Source organism: Ursus americanus, chromosome 2, assembly GCF_024610735.1.
Source record: "Ursus americanus isolate L20-20 chromosome 2, mUrsAme1.1.p, whole genome shotgun sequence".
NCBI classification, from domain to species: domain Eukaryota; kingdom Metazoa; phylum Chordata; class Mammalia; order Carnivora; family Ursidae; genus Ursus; species Ursus americanus.
The window spans coordinates 88406623-88432136 of record NC_142128.1 but is presented as its reverse complement, the minus strand read 5'-3'; the positions used below and the strand labels follow the sequence as shown (position 1 = coordinate 88432136).

Below are 25514 nucleotides of genomic sequence, written 5' to 3'. Positions count from 1 at the left end.
CCTAATTCTTGAATGCTGAAGACTAAGTTCTTTGTTTTTATTGGAATTCATTGCTATGTCACTGAAACAAAACTCTCAGAGGATTTTCAAGTTTTTCATTGGTAGTGAAATTTTTTGTCTTTAGCTTCAACAGTAATAAATTTAGATATCATATTTTATTGCCAAGAGAAAATATGTTAGTCCTTGTGATAGACAGAAAAATTTGGCTTGTTTCAAAGCAAATGGTAAATCCTTACATGCAGTATTTGTGTTGCTGAACTGCATTGTGGATTTTTGTAGAATCACTGTTTTGGAATTGATCGTGAATTGATTACATGCCTCATGCTATAATTCTGGCACCGTTTATACTATTTGATTATGCCTTTTCTGGGAGAACATCTAATTCATTTTTTACAGTATAGAACTTTTTTTTTTTTTGTATAAGGGTAAAATAGCCATAGAACTGAGAAAAGGGACCCCTTATTCTCTTGAATTGGATTTCAAGATTGATTGGATTTTTCCTGAGAATACAGTGTCTGGGGCCAGGTGTCTCCCTTCCCCTTTCCTCAGTGTTCTCTTCTGGCTTCTGTTCTCTTCTATCCCCTGTAACCTAGGATCCGATGTTCGGAAAACATGCACACGTTATCACTCGAAATTATTCTCAATTCAGGAGCTCTTCTCAGATTGCGGGGAAGAGAGCTGTGTCCAATTGCTGAAATGAAACAGAAGTGGAATGAAATTCAGTATATTGTTCTAATAGACGTATGTTTCATGATATCTGGATTCATACACAATGAAGAAAAGAGCCACAGTGATAAACCAAATCTAGAGCAATATATAAGCTCTTTAATAAGATTAATAATATTATAGAAAATTTGGAAAAATACAGAAGGCTGTGAAGAGGAAAAATAAAAACCCAAAAATACCACTTAAGATTAATTTGGAGCAGTAGTTTAGTTTAGTGTACGATGGTGTTTAAGGGAAAGCCCTCCAGAGCCAACTGAAGTGTGGGTTCTGGCTCGACCACTTTGTGACCTTGGGCACGTTACTCAAACCTGTCTGAGGTTCCTCATATGTAACATGGACAAAGCAATAGCATTTACTGTCTTCTTTAAACTCTTTTTCCTAGGAAAACTGCTGTTGGAATTTTTTAATTTTTTCCTTTTTTTTTTTTTTTGATGCTTCATGATTTATCTCTTGGAGTTCTACTAGATTTTACCTTGCTTTAGTTAGTTGTAGGGGAATACTGGAAATTGAGTGAAATTGAATAAACCTGAGGTATGCAGTAGTATTTTGAATTATGTAGTATGTGTGTTTGTTGTTGTGTTAGGGGGATGCTAAGATGACTGTACTGTAACATCTCTGCTTTTTCCAAGTGGATTTTATGGAAACAGTAGCCCACAGTTGTGAATTTTCTTTAAAACTAAGACAAAAACAAATGCCTAATGACTTATTTTATGAAGACGGTACGTGCGGTATATGGGAAAGTTGTACCAGTAGTGTTTCAGTCGTGACAGCGCATTAGCTTCACAGGAAGTTATCAAGCCTCGCAGATAATTGTGTATAGGTTTTGAAGCCACTGAAGAAAATGAATTTTTGAAGGCTTTATTAAAGTACAATTTAAGCTCTCTTTTTAAATGAGAAGAGACAATATCACAGGCTTGTCCTTGGCTCTCACGTTCAGAGACAGTATCTGTTAATACCCAACTCTATCCCTGAATGCCTTTGTTGCTTTTTGTTGTTTCTTAATGATATTTTTCCATAGAAATAGAAGTGTTGCTTTTGTACCTGTAGCATATTCTTACTCACTGATGAAATAGAACTAGAAAAAGATGTGCTTGCATTTTTCCTCTTATGTGTATAGCTTTATTTTTCTTTGAAATGTGGTCCTATTCATATGAATACCTGAGTATTAGGAAGTTGACTGATCTTTGATTTTGCCCACTCCCTGTAATGCTGCTCTGCCAGTTGCCGTTCCAGGTGAGGAAATGCAGTGTACTCAATTCTCGTAGCTGGGAGAGCAAAGTAAAGCTCTGCTGCTTAGCCACAAGTTTGGGAAGTACTGAGTGGCTGTCATAACACTTCTAAGTACTTTGCCAGACCCTACAACTAACAGAGCTTCAGGTCTTTATAGTGCTTTCTTATCAGAAGGGAAGTGTATGTATATGTGTGCTTGTTGTGGTCCCATCATATACGCATAAACCTAAGTAAAAATGAGAATTTCAGAAGCATTTCTGAAAAAGTGGGTGACTTTAGTGTTTGTTATTCCACTTATAGACAATGATTTCCTTTTCTGATATGAACTCTAAAAAGAATGCCGTGGGACGACCACAGTATCAGAATGTCAATCTAGTTTATGGGGAGACCTTAATAGAAATGGTGTTTATGGTTAGAAGCAGCTGTGTTTCTGATCACCTGGAAGCACACGGACAGGCTGGTGTATACCCCAGCCTACCGGCTGCGGAGATTTATGTGTGCTTGGAAGAGGAGAAGATAGGTATTAACAGGGGGTTTTGTTTATTTGTTAATTTGGTAAGAAATAAAACTGACGTGCATGTCATTTTTAATTATATGCAGTTAGCTTATTTTTTGTGTTCTTTGATTTTCAGAAATTCAGGCATTTGCAGAAAATCATGCAGTTAGGGTGTCTAAATGGTTCTCACTTTGACTTCTATCACTGTACCAAAGTCAAAATTTCATAATTACTTTTGTAAAGGGTAGGGGGAAAATATGCTATCTTTATCCGTTAGAATTCAAAAAGTGTACTACTTAGTTGATTCATAACTAGAAAAATATTATCCCAGCCTTTTAGTTAAAAAAAAGCAGTAGTGGGCACCTGGGTGGCTCAGTTCGTTAAACTTTTGAAGCCTTTGGCTCAGGTCATGATCCCAGGGTCCTGGAATTGAGTCCCACTTTGAGCTCTGCTCAGCAGGGAGCCGCCTTCTCCCTCTGCCTCTGCCCCCCACCCTGTCTCTCATGAATGAATAAATGCAATCTTTAAAGAAAAAAGAAAAAAAACATATTTGTTGATATTGAATTTGGAAACTCACATAGATACAGCCTTCAAGAGTCCATTTATTTGTTTATTCTACAAATACTTATGAAGCACTTTCTCTGTGGCAGATGCTATACTTGGCACTGATCCATCAATGAACAGGGGAGGTCTAGTCCCTACCATGGAGTTTGTAGGCACCAAGATGAGGAGCAGTAGACATCAGCATATGAATAACTAAATTGTAGTTGTGATAAGTTCCAGAAAGGACAAGAACAGAGTGCTATGTTAGTGTGTAATAGGAGGACCATAGTTTATGAAGGTGACCAACCATTGAAAATGAACGATTCTCTCATTTATGTTTGAATTATAATATCGTGGAATTCCAGAATTGGAAGAGATCTTGAAAATTACCTAGTTCAACCCTTCATTCGGTCTTTGAATCTTTTTAAATATTCATTTGATCATTGCTGATATTTGACCGTAACTGGCTAACAAAAAATGGCATTTCATGTAGTTCAGCCTCACACACTATTAAATATGATGTTGGATCGTGGCTACATAAAATGGATTAGTCAAGACAGCCCTACCCAGCTCTTTATACGGAGAAGAAATGTGAAAACAAATGATTACAACATAGTGATTCTTTGCAGAAATAAAATGGCTTAAATGGCCTGACATATCCAAAATGAACATGCTGGATACTGAGTTGAGTGTTCTAGTTGTGAGATCCAATATATCAGCTCAAAGCTCCTTCAGGGACATGAATTTCAGCCACTTTCGAACTTGAGCGGATGGCTAAAGGGTAAAACATTGACTCATGCTTCTCTAGCCTTTTGGAGAACTCCCTAGTGTTGTAGGAGATTAAGATTTTATCATTCTCTTCAGTCTCTACCGTAGAAGCTGCGTTTCCCTTCCATAGTAGCACAACGCACGGCTGTGGGTCCATATAGGGGAAAATGATTCCCAACGAGCAGCTTTCACGGATCAGGATTCCACCTGGTCCAAGTAGGTCCTAATGGGGTAAATGATGAAATGACTACCTTCCCTTGGTGTATAATTCTTTCGCCTTCAGTTAGTTCTTTGAAACCATACAAGCCTGAGATGTATTCCTTTACGTTCTTATTTCACACGTGACATACACAGAGCTAGACTCTGGCATCAGAAAATACATGTGCTGTGCTCCCTGTCCTCAAGATATTCCAAAGTACTCCTAACTCTAGATACTTATGAAAATATATTCTTTCATCCATCTATCCATCCGTCTGTCATTCATTAAGTACCTGCTGATGCCAGACATCATTCTAAACTCTGTGGATAAGCTGAAAATAAGACAAAGCCTCTGCTTCCCCCCCTTTGTTTCCCCACTGCCTGCCACAATCTACCTCACATTCTAATGGGGAAAAGGACATTAAACATCAGTATGTAATATAATGTTAGGTAATGGTGAGGGCTGTGAAGAGAAAAAATAGTACAGGGTGTAAAAACAAGTGCAAAAGAGAATGTGATCAACTTTGGTAGGAAAGAAATTTTAAATCTGGCTTTTGAAGGAGAAATAAGAGCGGACCAGGTGAGGAAGGGACTTCCAGACAGAAGCAGCAACACAGGGAATTAAAATTAGTCATGCATAAAAGATTGGAAAATAAGATTTAGTATAAAAATAAAGTATGGTATATAAGCCTGTTTAATAATGGAGTAACATCATATTTGAGTTTAAGAAAAATTGTTTCCTGTCATCAACAGTGGTTCTCAGATTTAATCAGGTATGGGAACTCCAGGTAGTTAAAGTACTTTTTGCAGAACACAATAAACCGTTGTTATAATTAACCTTCATTTATCTGAAAATGTCATTTTTGATCTGAATTTGGAACCATTCTAGGCTTCTTTAAGGTTAATTGACAGTAACAGATTCTAACATTTTAAAATACATTTAAGAAGAAAAACTCACACTTGAGAAAATTGTGTATACGTGAACTTTTTCTGTCATTTGGGAGAAGATTGCTGCTGCTCTGTTTTCTCATCAGAACAGCGTTGTTCAGTAGCGCAGTTTGAGGACTACAGCACTTAACAGTATAGTCAGCAAACGGACAGTCACCTGTGTGGGAAGAATTAGGGAGCCACCGTCTCCTACAGCAGGGAGCCCTTGCAGAAAGCTGTTTCCAAGGGCTGACTTGCTGTTCTTGACCTGAAAGCTCTGTGCCTTGTAACTTCAGACTCACTGTCCTTAGTTCTAACTCTTGGGTTGAATTATGGAAATCATGATCTATTTCTTAGAATTACTCATAGGAATAACAAGTAAAAATAATTTCAGTGTGCTTTGCACAATTCTAAGGTTGATTATAAATGACATTTAATACTGATAAAGCTGTATGACCTTTGGGGAGAAGAGTGCAGTGGTTGTTGGTGTGTTGTCTCATATAGGGCCAGATGGGATCTGTGGTCTGGAAGTCCTGCTAGTCAGACCCATAGTTTGTTCCTTTCTGTACAACTTTTGTTTATGCCTTTCTTTCTCTGTGATTCTTACCTGAGTAGCACTACGGTTTAAAGGAGTAGTTCATTTGAAGTACAAATAGGAAACCAAAAGTAAAGGCAGAGGAAAATGCAATGTTAAAACATTAATGATTTTTCAAGGAAGATGAGACTAAATAACCAAAACCAAATCAGATGGTGTTAAAGGGGCTTTAAATTTAAATCTTTGAGACTTGGGGAGAAAAAAAGGAGGAATAAAGGCATATACATATATTCACACACACACACCTATGTATATGTGCATATCTATGTGTATAGTATATCTAGATAGTGTGAGAGATATATTACATATAAATTATATACATAAATATAGCTAGATGGAATATATGTCTTTCCATGTGCTGTTTGTTAAATGGTAGACACCAGATTGATATTGTGTTCTTCTCATGTCTGTCCTGTTCCTCTGTCTGGAGTGGCAGGTGGGATCTGCTCAGTGGTTCAAACTGAATTTTTTAATTGATCAACATGACATGCTAACCTCAGCAACTGAGCAGCTGCATAATGTGTTAGGTCATCATACCAGTAATGAAGATTACATCATTGACCTGTCTTCCTTTTTTGGAATGTGGGGGGGGACCCCTAGAAATATGTCTGATTTTAAAACATGTTGAAATTATGACTAAGAGCAGTGATATTATCTATAATTTCATCATATCTAGTTGACTTAATGAGTTACGAGCCACTCAGTTTATAAAGTGAATCTTTATTTTTAAAATGAAGTTCTAGCTTAATTGCTGAATAATTTGGGGATATACAATTTTTCTTTTCCAAATTTGAAATGTTCTGTTGTAATAAGGTGATCTGTGGAGTGAAATTAATATATTAATATGTGTATTAGCAGATATACACTTCTATATAGACCATATTCGTTGGAAGATATTTACTTGGTTTTTGTACTTTGAGAAGTTTATGTTTTAATTCAGCATAATTACATTCAAAATAAGAATCTCTGAAATTTGTATTATTTTTTGTTTCCCTAAAATATGACAGATTTTTGAAATAGATTGCTTTAAAAAAAAAAAAGTCCCTTCTTAAAATGCAGAGATGCACACATCCACCGTACTGCCTCTTGGGACAGAAAGAAATGAATTTTCTAGCTTGGTAAATCCCCCATTGCTTCTCCGAAAGTAGATTGCCTGCACCCGGTGCTGTGCAAGAGAGGTGCAGTGATTAAGGAAGAGTGGCTATTGTTTAGGGCTCTGTAGCAAAAGAACTGGGGAAAAGAAAAAAAGGCTTGAGTTTGACTGGCATTGGCTCTGGCTTTTCTGCATTCCAAACTGTCTGAGGCACAGAGCGAGAGCAAAAAAGAGAGAGCACGAGCGCCAGCCAGAGCGAGCTCGGGCGAGGACGGTATACAGTGTTTGGAGTTTCTGACTGGCATGCCGGAAGGATCATGTTAACAACACCCAGAAACTTCGCAGAATGCAGACCCCAGGTAAGAGTTCCTCGAGTCTGTCCAAGTCTGAAATTAAGTTTGTATATATTTAAAGGGAATGCAGAGGTTTATTTTTATTACACAAATACAATGACTGCTAACCTTTGTGATTATTGGCTTTAAAGAAATAGATTGGTTTTCATTCCTGTCAGTTCACAGGAATATTGTGTGGAAGCTGTCGGCATTCCAGTACAAAATCTAGTCCAAGAAGAGCCATTTGAGAAACTCAGATAAATTAAAAGGGCTGCGATCGTAGCAAAATATTAACAATGCAGCGTTTACTTGTTCCTTTAATAATTTGAAGTGGTTCTTATTCTGGATCTTCCCCAAAATTCGTTATGAAATATTAAGATGACTGGGAATGGATGCAGCTCATTTCTGTTTGAGGGAGACAAAATATATTGACCATCAATAAGAACTTAATAGCCTTGCTTGAGTCTCAGAAGCACATAAATAAATCTGTGTCATTCAGAAAGTTCAACAGGTTGGATCTGTACACAACAGTAGGGCATTCAGATGAGAACTTGGCTTGTTCTTTCTGCCCAAGGTAGACTTTTAATAACCTTTGCCAATAGATGACAAGTTAGAGACTTAACCAGTTAGCTCATTGAAAATTAAATCTGAACGAGATTTTAGAGATCATCTACAGGCCAGTCTCTCCATTTTCAATGAGAACATTGAGGACTAGGGGATATGGTGCTTGCTCAAGATCACACAATTAGAATTGAAATGAAAATCTACATCTCCTGATTTTCAGTTTACTGTTGTTCTCATGGCACCAGTTATTTTTAGGGTTTATATTTTCTCTATACTGTATCTATTGGCCTCAAGTAGCATAAGTTATGGCATAAATAGATCAAATGCATTATAAACTTAGATTAAAGTCTTATGGAAAAGAGATACTGGGGGCTGTATGTCATCAAATCAGTATTAATACCACGCTGTTAATCAAAACCAAAAATATATAACAAAATATCAGAAGAAAAAAATGGCTTTCAATTAAGGAAAATGGCTATAGTTTGCAGTCTGTTTTTATATAAACAATTACATAGCTGGGGCATATTCTGAGTATTTGTATATGAAATTAAAAGTCTTTCAAATTGACTTTAATTTCTCTTGAAGAGTTTAGGACTTAGCAATTTTCTGTATACTTTCAGTAAGCTTTTCTCTAATTTTGTGATTTATATCTATTTATGGGAAGCAAAAAGTCGTTCCATATTCCGTGCCTTCTCTATGTTTGTTTTGTTTTGTTTTGTTTTAATGTGAGAGAACGTTTTTAAATTATCCAACCGTTTGCACCACTTGCTTCCTTACTTAAGGTCCAGCTCTGTTTCTCTCCATTTGTAAGGGTCCTCTGTTACTCGCTCTCATGAATTATGTGTTAGAGGATAACTTAAGTGGAGGAGCTCGAGAGCCACCACAGACAGTGGACATCTGTCTTCATACATTTTCATTTAGTCTCTTAAAAAGATTGCTGCCCTTTCCATTTTCGTGCAGACCATTGTGGGGTTGCAAGAGGCCACACTATTCTAGTGAGCTAAATAGTAGAGATAGCCGCTGTCAAAAGGATCTGTCATGGCTCTTTACAGCTCCTGGGAACAAGTTAGCTCAGTGTGGCTATAAGCACAGTGAAGGGATGTGGCCCTTTTGTGTTAAAGCTTGACCTGCTCATTCCAGTTTTCGACAGGGCCTGTGTGCTGATTTACAAGTCTGTGTGGGATGAGCAGTAAGTTGTAAGGAACAGTTTCATTACTGCTCTTGGCTATCGGAAACCAAATTACAAAGTGCATTCTCCACCCAGTAGGAAACAAGAGACTGTTTGTCTTAGTGCAGAATCCATTATTTAAGCACACTGTTTATAAGAGGACTTGATGACTGTGAGAATGAGGACATAATACTCTATCCAATTAGCAGTGTTCATATTGTATTACACACGGCTTAGATTTTTCTCTTTTATCCTTCATGGAGCAAGTGAAGGGACTGCCATGATATGTGTGTCTGTGTTATGTTATCTTGTGTGTGTGTGTGATTGGTAGATAGATAGATGATAGATAGTCAGATAGATGGATAGATATTAGGGTGGACATTTGACCTGAGTGTATTTCTCCACGTCAGAATCAGTCAGAGGTCATTACTCGAGTGTTGGTGTTTATTAACCTAACTTGAAAGAAGCTATTTTATTAACCAAACTAACCTTTATAAAACTCACTACCATGCCTTAGAAAGGGAAAATATTAGAAGGAAACACATATTCCTTTTCCTCTCTTGAATACAGGATAAGATTATGGAGGTTTATAATTTCTGTGTTCGAGAAAAGCAATAATAAGTAATTTTGTGACTAAAGACAATATTTAAATGGGAATAGAAGGGGTGGAGTGAAATGAGTGGTGTAAGAAAAGAAACTCTTGTTTGGATATGAAATAATTCTCTTTTGACTGGTGTTTTCTGGAGGCAGATCCCTTTTCTCTTTTCACGGTTTTTCCTTGATATTAATTTCTTTAAAGTGTTTTTTCATGAAATATATATACATTTCTCTCTCCATAAAAATAGTTTTTATACTTAATTTTCAAAGAAGGTAAAAGAGCTCTGCAATATAGCAATGACATTTGTCTAATAAAAGTTTGGCTATAGTTGATTAAAAGTTCTGTCTCTTTCAAAGAAGTTGCTATTTCTCCTTTCTTGCTGTGGTTTCTTTCTACCTCCTAGATATAATTTTGTGTTTTGTATCCCAGTTAAAACCATAATAATGAAATCTTTTCAAACAAAAGTGAAAACAAAAGACAGATCAAGAGCAAGGGCTCGAGGCTGGACATCTAAAACACTCTGAGTTGTCAAATTAATTCTCTACTTGTAAAAGTTACCTGATTATTCACTCAAAACTCTGGGAATCCTTTTATGTATACAAGATGGATGTATTTCCCCTTCTGCTCTATTCTTGACCTTCACTGGCCTCTAGTGAGAAAAAGTGTTACAGTCTGGCTTTGTTCTTTCTGTTCTCTTCTGTTCTTTCATGCTCTCTAGTGGTTGTTCGTGGCGGTTCTTGTTTTTAATTCCCTGTACATCGGTTTTAGTAAAGGAGCAGGTGATTATTGTGAAATAAATGTCACCAGATTCTTATACTTGAGTTGCACAAACTTCCTTAAAATATCTAGTTCTTAGTACAGAGAGGGAAAAAAATGATTATGTTCTGTTGTTTACTAGTGAATGATGATTCAAAAAAAATGAGTCATGACTCAGCAATATGACTCCTCTTACAGTTGTCTTTCTTCTTCTTCTTCTTCTTCTTCTTCTTCTTCTTCTTCTTCTTCTTCTTCTTCTTCTTTTTTTTTTAGTGCTGATTTGGATTCAGTCTACCAGATTCCACATTTAATTATGGGTATGATCTCAGTTTGTGTTTGGAAGCCTTAAGCATTGCCAGAGATAATACTTTCTTTGTACATACTTGACAAGCAGGAGAGATTTACTGAATCAGTCATTAAAATTCAGATGGTCTTTATCTTCTCTAGTGTCCTCCATGCCCCTACTCAGACTTCACCAGTTCAGTTGAATTCGGAGTACTATGAAGTTAAACACTGGAGGGGGAGCCAGTGAGGAATTCTTATCAATAATTTGACTCTATAGAGACTCCATATTTCTGTCATTCTCAGGTATACAGTATTTTAGGAGTAAATGAATTGCTAAAGCAGTGACTTGAAAAGTTATTTTAAGTTATTGCAGTCCTATTCTTTGAAGAAGAAAAAGCTACCTGATTCTGCTTACTGTTTCTTATGTCAGGCTTTCTAAAGTAAGCAACTTAAGCTGCCAGGATCAAGCAAGTGTCATTCAGGATCAGGTGTCACATAGGACAGCCAACCTGTTGGGCGAGTTGCTAACTCTGGTGTCTTACATCTAATTCCAAAGACTGTGGAGTGCCTTTGAAAAATTTTAACAGCACTGTTACGTAGTTAACTATTCATAGATAATACCTTTAGTTAATATGAAGACTAGAAAAACTGGATATTCTTCTACTCTTTAATATTCTGGTTTGTAACTTTTTTGTGAAATTACACTTCAAATGGGCGGTGTGCAGCTGATTTGATTTCTTGTCTGTTGAGTCAGATGGGAGAAAGTAAGATGTTTGGGTCTCTACTTCAATAACTCTTTTTGCCAGAAACACATAGAATATAAAATAATTTATTTCCTTTTTTTTTTTTTAAGAAAAGGAATGATGTGTCAAAGTGAGTGCAAGAAGAGCCAGAAAAAAAAAAAAAAAAAAACTAGCCAGTGTGAATATATAGGAAGAAATGGGTTTGTTCAAAGAACACGACAAGATATGATAAGTCTCTTAGCAGGGAATGATAATCATCTTTTGTGTACGGAGCTTGTTGTAAAGAACTCGTTTATAAGAGTTAGCTCAGTATGATTATACAGTATTTCTTATTAGCAGTTTCTCAAAGTATGAGGAATAATCATTCAAAGAAAAGGTAATAGATTAATTGTTTTCTGCATGTGGTTAGAGGAATAGCATCACATAGTATTCAGTCTGATTTTTGTGAGTCTCCATTACACAACTGAAATTTAAGAAGATTTTTAATGAATTAAAGTCTTTATTTTGTCTTCTATAGAATTGTTTACGTACACCATGAGATTTTCCTTGAAGCATTTTGCCTCCAGTTGAATGAAGTTCAGTGAAACAGCACAGTAGTTTCTTGAAACAATAAATGTCACTCTATTTTACCAGTACTATCATTTTGATCGTAAATATTTGCATAGCTACAATTGCTAAAATTTTGAAATGCATTTTTAGTAATTTTATTTTTAGTCATTTCGTTGCCTTACAAACATAGCACTCAGTATTTATATTTGATGGTCAAGCTTTAAAGGTAAATTTTCAAAAAAATAGTTTATTTTTTTTTCAGTTGGACCTGGTATCAACAATTTTTATTAACAAAACCAAAAATTTGGTGTAAAGAAAAATATCCTAGGAGTTACTGCTGTCATTATAGGAGTGAAAACCGGTCTCCCTTAGAAGCATTTTCTAGCTTATACAAAACCAGAATGTACTATGCAGAGGGAATTTATTGTAATGAGAAAGGCAGCAGCTTAGTGGAACTAGATTTGTTTGTCCCCTGTGCCTCAGTAGAACTCTTTAGATCAACCTGTGATGACATCACTTTATTTCATCGTTGTTTTTTGGGGGGTGGGTGTTTTGTTTTGTTTGTTTTTATTTTTTAAAGATTTTGTTTTATTTATTTTAGAGAGAGAGAGAGATAGTACAAGCAGTGGGAGGGGCAGAGGGAGAAGGAGAGATTGAATCCTAAGCAGGCTCCACACCCAGTGCAGAGCCCGACGTGGGGCTCAATCTCACGACCCTAAGATCACGACCTGAGCTGAAATCAACAGTTGGACACTTAACTGACTGAGCCGCCGAGGAGACCCTGTTTTGTTTTTAAATGGAAGGGTATTTAAAATCAGAACCCAGGCTTTTGTCTGGTCCTTTAAAAGGAAAAATCCAACCAATTATTTACCACTTGTTGTTTTTTTGTTTTTTTTTTTGTTTTTTTATAAACATATGTTCCTATGAGCAAACTGCAAAATGTATTTGACATTGAAATTTTAATTACCGAGAAATAGCTTTGAGGGTATGACTATTTTATTGCTACAAAGTACAGTAATTTATGGCAGTTTCCCACTAGCTTTCTCCCAGTGTCAGAAATTATAAACCCATTTTCATTTTGCATAGTTCTTGAATTAAATATTTAAAGATAGACTTTTTATTTCTCTTTTCCCCTGTCAAACCCGTGTTACAGGAGAATAGAAACTGTTTTAAGGCTCTTCAGGTTTAATCCAGATGTTGCTTATGTTACATTTTCCTCTGACAATCTGAAAAGAGAAAATTTTATTTAATTTTTGTATTTGAGTATACTTGACATACCACATTATATTAGTTGCAGGTGTAGAACATAGTGATTCAACTTCTCTATGTGTTCTACTATGCTCACCACAAGTGTAACTACCGTCTGTCACCATACAACCTATTACAGTATCATTGCCTACATTCCCTATGCTGTGCCTTTTATTTCTGTGATGTATTCCTTCCATAACTGGAAGCCTGCATCTCCCACTCCCTGCACCCATTTTTCCCATACTCCCTTCTCCCCTCTGCTCTAGTAACCATCAGTTTGTTCCCTGTATTTATAAGTCTGATTCCACTTTTCATTTGCTTATTTGTTTTGTTTGAAAAGAGAAATTTTAAAATTTTATTATCCAGTCATTCTATGTAACAAACTCCTACACATCAATGAGAAAAAGGTAAGACCTGAATGCCCATTTTACAAAAAAAGCAAACCAGATGGCCATTCAGTGTACAGAAAGGTACTCATTTTATTAGTTATCAGGGAAATGCAAATTTAAACCAAAATGGAATTCCATACCCATCAGAATGTCTAAAATGAGAAAAATAGAAAGCACCAAATGTTGACAAGGATCTAGAACAAAGGGAATTTTTATACTGCCGATGGAATTATAAATTTATATAACTACTTTGGAGCACTATTTGACAGTATCTAGTAAAGCTGAACAATGCTCCATGACTCAGCAATTCCAGATTTATTTATGTGCCAATAGAATGCATAAATAGGCTTACCAAAAAACCTGGAGAAAAATGTTCATAATAGCACCATTTGAAACAGCTAAAAATCAGAAACTACCCAAATGTTCATCAGCAGTAGAATGGATAGAATGATTTGATACACAATGGAATTCTCTACAGCATTGGCAAAGAACAAACTACTGATTCATGCAACAGAATAAATCTCACAAATGTATGTTGAGCATGAAAAGTTAGTTTCAAATGAATACATACACTGTGTGGTTCCATCTGTACATAGTTCAAACTCATCGGAGGTGATAGAAGTCAGGATGGTGATTATCTGTATGAGGTAATGACTGGAAAGGGTATATAAAGGAGGCATTTGGTTGCTGGCAATGTCCTGTTCTGTTTTGTCTGATTTTGTTTAATCCCGATGCTGGTTATTGGGATGAGTTACATTTGAGAAAATTTATTAACCTGTATACTCATTATTTATACACTTTTCTAAGTGTATCTTATACTTCAGCAAAGCATTTGAGAAAAGATATTTCTGTAGTTTCTCCATCTTGATTTTTAAAAATCCAAAAAAGAAAACCAAAAAACTAAGCACACTTCTAGGATGTTGGTATTCTTTGAAAGTCCTTTTTGTTTATGTAGGGGATGAGGACCAATGCCATGTTTATTTCCATATTGAAAGTTGTCTAGTCTATGTGTACAGTAAAGGACTTTACATTTGGGGTCATATAAAGGATTAGATGAGGAAGGCATCTGAGAGACCAGACTTGCATGTACATCTTCAAAATAAAATTGCACTATGTAAATCATAGGGTTTTTTGGCAAGCTCTGAGTGTACCATATAAAACACTAATTTTCATATGTCATACCTCAATTTAAAAAATGTTTTATAGTAAGGAAGGGGGAAGGTAGTGAAGTAGGAGGATCTTGAGCTCACTTCCTCCCATGGACACACCAAGGATACAGCTACGTATAATGTAACTCACTCTGAAAATGACCTGAAAACTAGCAGAACAGCTCTTCCCCGGTTATAAAATAAAGAAAAGCCAAGTTGGGAATGGTAGGAGGGGCAGAAACACAGTCAGGAAGCAAATCCCTGGCACAGTGACCCACAAGTTGAGGGGATATCACAGGCATAGAAAGTCCTCCCTGAGAAGCGAGGGGATCAAGCCCCATATTGGGCACCCCCAACCCTGAGAATCTGCACCAAAAAGATGAGCTCCCACAGAGTTTGCCTTTGAAAATTAGTGCAGTTTAACTCCAGAAGAGCCAGAGGGCTATAGGAAACTGAGACTCCACTCTTAAGGGGCCAGCACATTATATCACCTGGTTCAAGACCCAACACAGAGGTGGCAATTGGAAAAGCACCTGGGTTATACATGAAGATTTACTGACTAATTTTAGGGCATGCGCTGGAGGTAAGGGATCTATAGGAATTTGTGCAGGAATAGAAGTGCAGGTGGGCACCATTTTTCTTGACCCCTTTTTGCCTAACTGGCTGGATGCTGGCAGGAGTCAGTTCTGACACTCTTCATCTACTTTGCTAGCACCATTCACCCTGCTCTTGTATTCCCCTGTGGACCTGCCCGACCCAACATGCCTGCCCTGGCAGATGCCCCTCTGAAGTGACTCCAACCCTGCCACACCTAGCAGATAGCCTCCGTCAGGGCCAATGCCCCCCCCAAGTGATTACCTCTACCACACCCAGGGGCAGCCTCAGCCAAAAGTGGTGTCCCTCCAGCACTATTTCTACTCAGTGGGGATAGGGGCCAACCTCACCCACTAGCACACCTGCAACATGTGCAGCTGGCTGAGCGTCCAGCCCTGTACACCAGCACACCCACAGCTGTCCTGGCTCAGTCACAACAGGATGGCTCACGCAGCCCACACAGGGGACACCCCCGGAATTCCTGGTTCTGATGACCCGGGGGCAGGATGCCTTCTATATAAGGCCACTAGTTTTAAGACCAAGAGACATAGCTGGTCCACCTAATACATAGAAACAAACACAGAGAATCAGCTCAAATAAAGAGACAGAGGAATATGTTCCCAAGGAAAGAAAAAGACAAAACTTCAGAAAAATAACTAAAGAAAACTGAGGTAAGCAGTCTGTCTCATAAGGGGTTCAAAGTAATGGCCATAAAGAGTCTTATTTAAATTGAGGGAAGAATGGATGAACTCAGAATTTCATCAAGAAGAGAAAAAGATATTTAAAAAATAACTAATCAGAGCTGAAGAATAAAATAACTGAAATGAAAAATAAGCTTGAGGGAATCTGCCACAGATCAGAGGATGCAGAAGAACAGATGAGCACTGTGGAAGTCCGGGTAGTAGAGATCACCCAAGCTGAACAACAACAACAAAAAAGAACTTTAAAAAGTGAGGATGGGTTAAAGGACCTCTGGGAGACAGAATCAAACATACAAACATTTGCCTTATAGGGTTCCCTCCCAGAAGGAGAAAAGAGAGAGAAAATGGGGCAGAAAACTTATTTGAAAAAATAATAGCTGACAATTTCCCTAACCTGGGGAAGGAAAGAGACATCCAGGTCCAAGAAGCACAGAGAGCCCCAAACAAGATGAACCCAAGGAGGTTCACGCCAATATAAATAATGATGAAAATGTTGAAAATTAAAGAGAAAATCTTAAAAGCAGCAAGATAAAAGCAAATAGTTAAGTACAAGAAAATCTTTAAAGCAAGAGGAAAGCAAATGGTTATATCCAAGCCCATAAGGCTATCACCTGATTTTTCAACAGAAACTTTGTAGGCCAGAAGGAAGTGGCTACCAGTCAGAAATATGCTACCCAGGAAGGTTATCATTCAGGATGAAAGGAGAGAGAAGGAGTTTCCCAGACAAACAAAAGTTAAAGGAGTTCATCACTACTAAACTGGCCTTACAAAAAATGTGAAAAGGACGCCTTAAGCAAAAAAGAAAGGTCCATAACTAGAAATAAGAAAATCATCAAAGGAAAAGATATCACTGGTAAAAGCAAATCTATAGTAAAGGCAGTAAGTAGATCAGATTTATAAAGCTAATATGAAGGTTAAAATGTTAAAAGACAGAAGTACTAAAATCAGTTATATCTACTAAAATTAATTAAGGGATACACAAAATAGAAAATGTATAATATAGCATGCATAAAATGTGGAGGGGAGGAGTAAAAATATGGTGCTTTTAGAATGTGTTCAAACTTAAGCAACCATCAACTTAGACTGCTGTATATATACACAGGATGTTACATATGAACCTCATGATAACCACAAATCCCAAACCTGTAACAGATATACAAAAATAATGAGAGTGGAATCCAAGCATAATACTAAGAAAGTCATCAAATCACAAGGGAAGAGGGCAAGAGAAGAAGAAAGGAACAAAGAAGAACTACAAAAACAACCAGAAAACAGTGAACAACGTGGCAATGAGTACATACCTATCAATAATTACTTTAAATATAAATGGACTAAATGGTCCATAAATATAAATGGACTAAATGCTCCAGTCAAAAGACATAGGGTAGCTGAATGGATTTTTAAAAAAAAAGACATATCTATATGCTGCCTACAAGACACTAACCTCAAACCTAATGGCACAGACTGAAAATGAAGGTATGGAAAACAATGTTTCATGCAAATAGAAGGAGAAAAAAAGCTAGAGTAGCAATATTTGTATCAGACAAAATAGACTTTAAAAGAAGACTATAATAAATGACAAAGAAAGGTATTACATAATGGTAAAGGGATCAATCCAGAAAGTGGATGTAACAATTGTGAATATCTATTCACTCAACACTAGAGCACATAAATACGTAAAGCAAATATTAACAGATATAAAGGGGAAATTGAGAGTAGTACAGTAATAGTAGGGGACTTCACCCCACTTACATCAATGGATAGATCATCCGGACAGAAAATCAATAAGGAAACAGTGGCTTTGAACAACACATTAGACCAGATGGACTTAACGGATATATACAAATCATTCCATCCAAAAATAATAGAGTACACATGCTTCTCAAGTGCGCATAGGACATTTCCCCAGGATGGATCCCATGTTAGGCCACAAAACAGATCTCAATAAACTTAAGAAGATTGAAATAATGTCAGTCCTCTTCTCTGACCACAGTAGTTTGAAACTAGAAATCAATGAGAAGAAAAAAAAATGGAAAAAACCACAAACACATGGAGGCTAAACAACCAGTGGGTCAACAAGGAAGTCAAAGAGGAAATCAAATTAAATACATACATACATACCTGGAGACAAATGAAAATGGAAACAACAGTTCAAAAACTTTGGAATTTGGAAAAGGAGTTCTTAGAGGGACATTTATAGCCTACCTCAAGGTAATAGAAAGATCTCAAACAATCAAACCTTATACTTAAAGGACCTAGAAAAAGAACAAAGTTCAAGTTAGTAGAAGGAAGAAAATAATCTGGTTCAGAAATAAATGAAATAGAGACTGAAAAAATAAGAAAAGACAATGAAATTAAGAGCTGGTTCTTTGACAAGAAAAACAAAATTGAGAGACCTTCAGCCAGAATAATGAAGAAAAAAAGAACAGACTCAAATAAATAAAATCACAGAAGAAAGAGGACAAATTACAACTGACACCACATAAACTAAAAACAAAATTGAATGAGTAATCAAAAAATTTCCAACAAACAAAAGTCCAGGATCAGATGGCTTCACAGGTGAATTCTACAACACATTTAAAGAAGAATTAATATTTATCCTTCTCAAACTATTAGAAAAAAGAGAAGAGGAAGAAAAGCTCCCAAATTCATTCACAAGGCTAGCATTACCCTGATACCAAAACCAGACAAAGACGCTACAAAAAAATTACAGGCCAGTATCCCTGATGAGCACAGATGCAAAAATCTTCAACAAAATATTAGCAAACCGAATTCAACAATACATTAAAAGTATCATTCACCAGGATCAAGTGGGGTTCATTGCAGGGATTCAAGGATCATTCAGTATCCACAAGTCAATCAACATAATATACTACATTAACAAAATGAAAGATAAAAATCATAGGATCATCTCAATAGAGAAAACACATTTGACAAAATTCAACATCCATTCATGATAAAAACTGTCAACAAAGTGAGTTTAGACAGAACATACTTCAACATAATAAAGACCATATATGACAAACCCACAGCTGACATTATACTTAATGGTGAAAAGCCGAAAGCTTTTACTCTGAGATCAGGAACAAGACAAGGATGTCCACTATTTCCTCTTTCTGTTGAATATACTGGAAGTCCTACCCACAGCAAACAGACAAGAAACAGAAATAAAAGACAGCCAAACTGGTAAGAAAGAAGTAAAACAGCCACTATTTGCAGATGACATGATGCTATAGAAAACCCTAAGACTCCACCAAAAAAACCTATTAGCAGTAATAAATGGGGGCGCCTGGGTGGCTCAGTCGTTAAGCGTTTGCCTTCGGCTCAGGGCGTGATCCCGGCGTTCTGGGATCGAGCCCCGCATCAGGCTCCTCCACTGGGAGCCTGCTTCTTCCTCTCCCACTCCCCCTATTTGTGTTCCCTCTCTCACTGGCTGTCTCTCTCTCTGTCAAATAGAGAAATAAAATCTTAAAAAAAAAAAAAGTAATAAAGGAATTCAGTAACGCTGCAGGATACAAAATTAATATACAGAAATCTGTTGCATTTCTATACACTAATAGATTAGTAGAAAGAGGAATTAAGAAAACAGTTCCATTTACAATTGCATTATAAAGAATAAAAGACCCAGGAATAAATTTAACCAAGGAGGTGCAAGACCTGTACTCTGAAAACTATCAGACATTGATGAAGGAAATTGAGATGACAGAAACAAATGGAAGGGTATTCCACACTCACAGATTGAAATAATTAATATTATAAAAATGTCCTTATCACCCAAACCAATCTATAGATTCAGTGCAATCCCTATCAGAATACCAATAGTATTTTTCGCAGAACAAAAGCAAACAGTCCTTAAATACCAAAGCAATCTGGAGAAAGAACAAAGCCAAAGGTATCACACTCCCAGATTTCAAATTATACTACAAAGCTGTAGCAATCAAAACAGTATGATACTGGCACAAAAGTAGACATGTAGATCATTGGAACAGAATAGAGAGCCCAGAAATAAACCCACACTTACGTGGTCAGTTAATCTATGACAAAGGAGGCAAGAACATACAGTGGGGAAAACTCAGTCTCTTTAGTGAATGGTGTTAGGAAAACTACATGCAAAAGCGTGAAACTGGACCACTTTCTTATACCATATGCAAAAATAAAGTCAAAGTGGCTCTAAGGCCTAAATCTAAGACCTGAAACCATAAAAATCCTAAAAGAAAACATAAGCAGTAAACTCTCGGGCAGCAGTCTTAGCAGTACTTTTGTGGATCTGTCTCTTCAGGCAAGGGAAACAAAAGCAAAGATAAATAAAGAACTTACACGGCTCAAAACCATAAAAACAAATAATCCAATTTAAAACTGAACAGAGGACCTGAATAGACATTTTTCAAAGGATATAGGCGCATGAAAAGATGACTAGTCATCAGGGGGAATGCAAATTATAACCACAGTGAGATAGTACTTCACACCAGTTAGAATGGCTGATATCAGAAACCAAGAAATAATGTTTTGGCGAGAATGTGGAGAAAAGTGAACTCCTGTGACTGTTGGTGGGAATGTAAATTGGTGTAACTGCTATGAAAAAAGAGTATGGAGTTTCCTCAAAGGAATAAAAATGGAAATACCATACTATCCAGCAATCCCACTTTTGGGTATTTCCCCCAAAGAAAATGAAACACTATATTAAAAGGATATATGTACACCCCTGTATTTATTGCAGCATTATTTACAATAGCCAAGATAGGGAAGTAATTTAAATGTCCATTCATAGATGAATGGATAAAGAAGATGTGGTGTATATATGCACAATGGAATATTACTCCACCATAAGAAAGAATGAAATCTTGCCATTCACTTACGGGGTATTATGCTAAGTGAAATAATTCAGATGGAGAGAGAAATAATGCATGATTCACTTATAGAATCTATAAAGCAAAACTAACGACAAAACAGAAACAGACTTATAAATACAAGAAACAAACTGTTAGTTACCAGGGAGGAGGGTTGGGGTGGAGGCAAAATAGGTGACGGGGATTAAGAGGTACAAGCTTCTAGTCATAAGTAAGTCACGAGGAGGAAGAGTACAGCGTAGGGAATATAGTCAATAATATTGTAATAACTTTGTGTGGTGAAGGTAGTAACTGCACCTACCATGGTTGAGAATTTTTTATGCATTTTATAATGCATAGAATTGTCAAATCACTATGTTGTACATCTGAAACTAATATTATATGTCAACTATACTTAAAAACAAATAAAATTTGGGGCGCTGGGTGGCTCAGTTAGTTAAGCATCTGCCTTCAGCTCGGGTCATGATCCCAAGGTCCTGGGATTGAGTCCCACGTCGGGGTCCCTGCTCGGCGGGGAACCTGCTTCTCCCTCTCCCTCTGCCTGCTACTCTGCCTGCTTGTGCACTCTCTCTCTCTCTCTTTCTGTCAAATAAATAAGTCAACAAAATCTTTAAAAAGAATTTAAAAATTTCTTGCAGTAGTTACATATGTTTTATATGACTGTATTATATATAAAGATATGTGTGTACTCATGCCAAGCACATTAATTTTTATGTATAGTTATTAACAAGTTTATGATACAAATTTAACAAGTTTTCCATCTCTTGACTTTACTATCATTTTGCTTTAGAAACATGTTTTTATGTTTTTAAAGGATACACATAATTACTTATTTTATTAGAAGAAAAAACACTTTAAAACAGCTTTTTTTAATCACTGAAATGTGGAAGTATCCAACACAATAAATGGAAGTTACTTAATAATAAATGTTAATTTCCTTCTTTTTCTTTGCAAAAATGCAAAGATGATGTACTCAAGAACATGTCTTTCTTCTCAGATAAACTGCATGCCTCCATCCTATCCTTCCAGTTCTATTAAAATGCATGTGTTTAGTTCTATTTCTGGATTCATTTATAAGCAGTCTTCCCCACTAGATCCTCATATCTCTCCTGTTTTTACTCAAACTCAGTATTTTCATGTTAGTATACCACATTAGTTTGACGCTTAACCAACTGAGCCACCCAGGCGCCCCTTTTCTCAAATTACTTAGCTGTCAGAGAACGAGCGGAACTCTTAAGAAGTCCGCTAGGCCTATAAAGATGTTACATATTTTCACCATCATGACAGTTTCCTGCCCATTTTCCATTCTGCCTTCCAATTACAGACCTTTACAAATGCCTTTCATTTAATGCCTCATAATTCTTGACAACATGTGCCACAGAAGAATATTTACTTTTATTTATTTTTTTATTAGATTATGAACTAATAAGCCAATTACTCTTTGAATTCTGAATATGCTTGGTATGTTGCAATCTTAAATACTTAGCAGAAATAGCTGTTCATAGACTCAATGTATAATTTTAAATCCTGGAAAGTACCTCTTACAAACACTGAGAAAAACAAAGACACAGATAATAGAATTTCTAGTGAAAAATTCTATATAAATAAAGATAGAAGGGTTAAACCATATGCAGATATTTAAGAGTCACAGTAGATAAGTCAATATGTAATGCATATTATGGTTAAGAAAGCAATGGTGATGCTTACATGCATAATATAAGCATTAAATATTTAAGAGATGTTAAGTAACTTTCTGTTTTAGTTTACAGTCCCTATTAGAGTGTTGTGGTCTTTTCTGTGTACCATATCTAAGAAATTTTGGACATGTTTTTGTGATGGAAAGGCTAGGTAATAAGATTCTGAAGGAAACTTAAAGACATCGAGGTGCTTCAGCATGAAAAATAGAGATATAGAACTTGTATACAGTTACCAAATATTTTCCCTATCCATAAGGGAGGAAAAAAGAGAATGTGGTAGTATGTGGAATCTGAGTGACATAGAAAGAAGACATATATAGGGTTTTGACTCTAAAACATTGAGTCTTGGGATCTTCTTCATCATAAGTAAAATAAATTCATGTTTCCTGAATTTAGATGAATCATATTTGAAGGCCAAAGAAATTAATTGAATAAAGGCTCAAGTTCATTGCTACCCTGATTATATATAATTTTATAATCTATTATAATAATAGAATTATTTGGTTCTATTTTAAACCAAATCTTAGTTTAAAAAATAATAATAATAATAGCTGTTGCTTGTAAAAAAAATTTAAACCAAGCCCAGGTGTAAAAGCTTCCCTTACATTCCAGGAATTCTGTTATTTTCTGCATGTGTAACTACAATTAATATTTATCCTTCCAGATTCTGTGTGTGTGCGTCTGTGTGTGTGTGAGAGAGAGAGAATATCACAAGAGTATAGATATTTTTTCTGGGTTTTGTTTTCAGCAGAATCAAACAATACATGCTGTAGTTCAACTTTCATTTTTCGCTTCAGAATATGCCGTAGGCTGTTTGTTTTGGTAAGGGTGGGCAAGGGTTTCTGAATAATCTACTGAGAGCAACTAAGTGGGATAAATAAATATGTTTTTAATCTATCTTCTTAAAAGCATCAAAAAGATGCTTCTAAATAACACAAAGATCAACAAAGAAATTGTAATGGACGTTAGAAAATATTTTCAACTGAATGATGATAAAAATATTACATATCAAAACTTGTATGATTTAGCTAGAGTAGAACTTGAAGTTAGAAAACTGGCACCATAGTAAATCAGATAGAAGGTAGGAAAGAAGGATAAGAATAGGAATTAAACCAAACATGCAATAGAGAAAATCAACAGTTAATTAAAAAGGTGAGATAGTCACGCAATAGAATGCAGCAATGAAAATGAAGAAACTATAGTGACATTAACAAATCTTAAAAAAATAAATCTTGAGTAAAAGAAACCAAATGCAAAAATACACATGTTGTTTTTTATACCATTTACATAAAATTCAAGAGAAAACAAAACTATGTATTGACGGGTACATATTTGGGTTTTAAAACTGTAAATAGAAGCAAAGAATGTTAGGGTTGTCATTATCTGGAAGGTGGAAGGAATTGGATTGGAATCAGGATAGGATATTTGGGATAATAGGGTATTATGAGTTACTGGCAATGTTCTAATTCTTGCTTTGGTAATATTATAATTCATTAAACTCCATAGTTATGTTGTATGCTCTTTTCTGTATGACATCGTATTATAAATGAAAAGAATATATTGAAGACATTTCATTACAGCTATACCTGTAGATTTTTCAAGGCTGCATATTATTTCATTGTAGATTTATCTGTTTCCTTCCTTATGAACACAGCATTTTTAGTTTTTGCCATTACCAACTTTGTGTTAAACATCTTTGTACATATTCTGTGTTCCTTGTGCTGATATTTCTGTAGGATTGGTGTTAGCATTTTTAGTTTTTGCCATTACCAACTTTGTGTTAAACATCTTTGTACATATGTCTGTGTTCCTTGTGCTGATATTTCTGTAGGATTGGTTCTTAGAAACAGAATCAAAGGTAGTTTGCATTTCATATTTTGATAGACACTGTAAAATAGCCTTACAAATTTGTTCAGGATGTCTTTTTTTTTGCTCTTTGAAGCTTTGAATTTTTATGATTTTCAGTCTGTTTCTCTTTTCCATTGTAATTTCTGGCTTTTGTGAGTTGCTTAGAAAGGCCTTTCTCAATTTAAGATTAGGTTCTTTATCTGGAATTTATTTTTGGTTTTGTGAAACAAGATTTTTTTCAACTGTATAGTCAGTTGTCTCAACACCTTATACTGAATAGTCTCTTCTTTCCACACTGATTTGAAAGGTATTCTTTATTACCAGCTAAATGTCTACATGTCTTTCCTGGAGTATTTTTCTGTTCCACACATCTATTGTTCTATTCCTACATCAGCATCAATGATGTTTTAATGACTACAGATTTTAGTATGTTTCTCTTACTGATGTAGCAAATTCCTTTTAATTAGTTCTTCCTTTCAAAATGTGTTTGGTTTTTTAATTCTGCATTTATTTTTCCGTGTGAACTATAGAATCAAGTTGTCCCCCACTCCTAGCCAAAAAAAGAAAAATATGTATTGGCATTTCAACTGTAATTATGGTGAGCATGTAGATTATTCGGGGAGAATTAGCTTTCATGTATGTTTCTAAGTTTTAGTTGTTTTTAACTTTATGTGAGGGGCAAATATTATATGTATATATATTCTTTTGGGACTTACTTTTTCACTTAAATATTGTATTACTAATATCTTTCCATGTTGTTGCTATAGTTCATTTACTTGAGTACTGTATGATTTTTACATTGAATATACTAAAAGAATTTAGAGGTTAGGTTGAGTTTGATATTGGGGTTCAGTCTATCACTGAATGGTATTTGGTTTGTTAACAGAATTTGACTATTAGTATCAGTGCCACTGTGAACATTCTTCTACATATTTTCTTTTATCCATTTGCAGGAGTTAGGAATGGAATTAGGAATGGAATTTCTAGGTCTTAGGGGGTCCTAAATGGTCAACTTTAGCAAATAATGCCAAACTGTTTTCCCACCAACAATTTATATGAAACCTTGAGGAATCCACATTCTGCCCAATATTTGGTATTGTCAGAATTTTAAATATTTGTCATGTAATTAAAACAGTTGATGTGCATAATTTGATTACCAATGACACTAAACATTTTTCATAAGTCTATAGCTATATGTGTTCATGCTTTTGTGAAATTATTTGTATCTCTTGCTCATTTTTCTATTGTTTTTCTGTTTCTATTAATATATAGGAGTTCTTTATATGTTCTTTTTGCAGCATAAATGTTTATTTAAAAGTTTTCCCTTTATAAACGAGAACCATATAGCATAGACACCAAATGATTTAATCAACGCAAGGTCTCCAATTAATGAATGATCTTGGCCAAAAATATAGGCTTCATGATTTTTAGTTTTCTTCCCAGTACATTCTTCACATGTTCTTGATATTAA

At 35.7% G+C, this 25514-nt stretch overlaps 1 protein-coding gene across 9 annotated transcripts in view; it reads left to right on the top strand.

Annotated features, from left to right (window-relative positions):
- RASAL2 (RAS protein activator like 2) overlaps nt 1-25514 on the top strand; it is a 339913-nt gene that overhangs the window by 197604 nt on the left and 116795 nt on the right. Inside the window, exon 1 of one of the 9 annotated variants that reach the window (XM_045811305.2) lies at nt 6325-6935. The exons of the other annotated variants lie outside the window; for them this stretch is intronic. Within the exon in view, the coding sequence (XP_045667261.1) occupies nt 6923-6935 (13 nt within the window). The 5' untranslated portion in view covers nt 6325-6922. Of the gene's footprint in view, nt 1-6324; nt 6936-25514 lie in introns of those variants that run through there. 9 annotated transcript variants of the gene reach the window in all.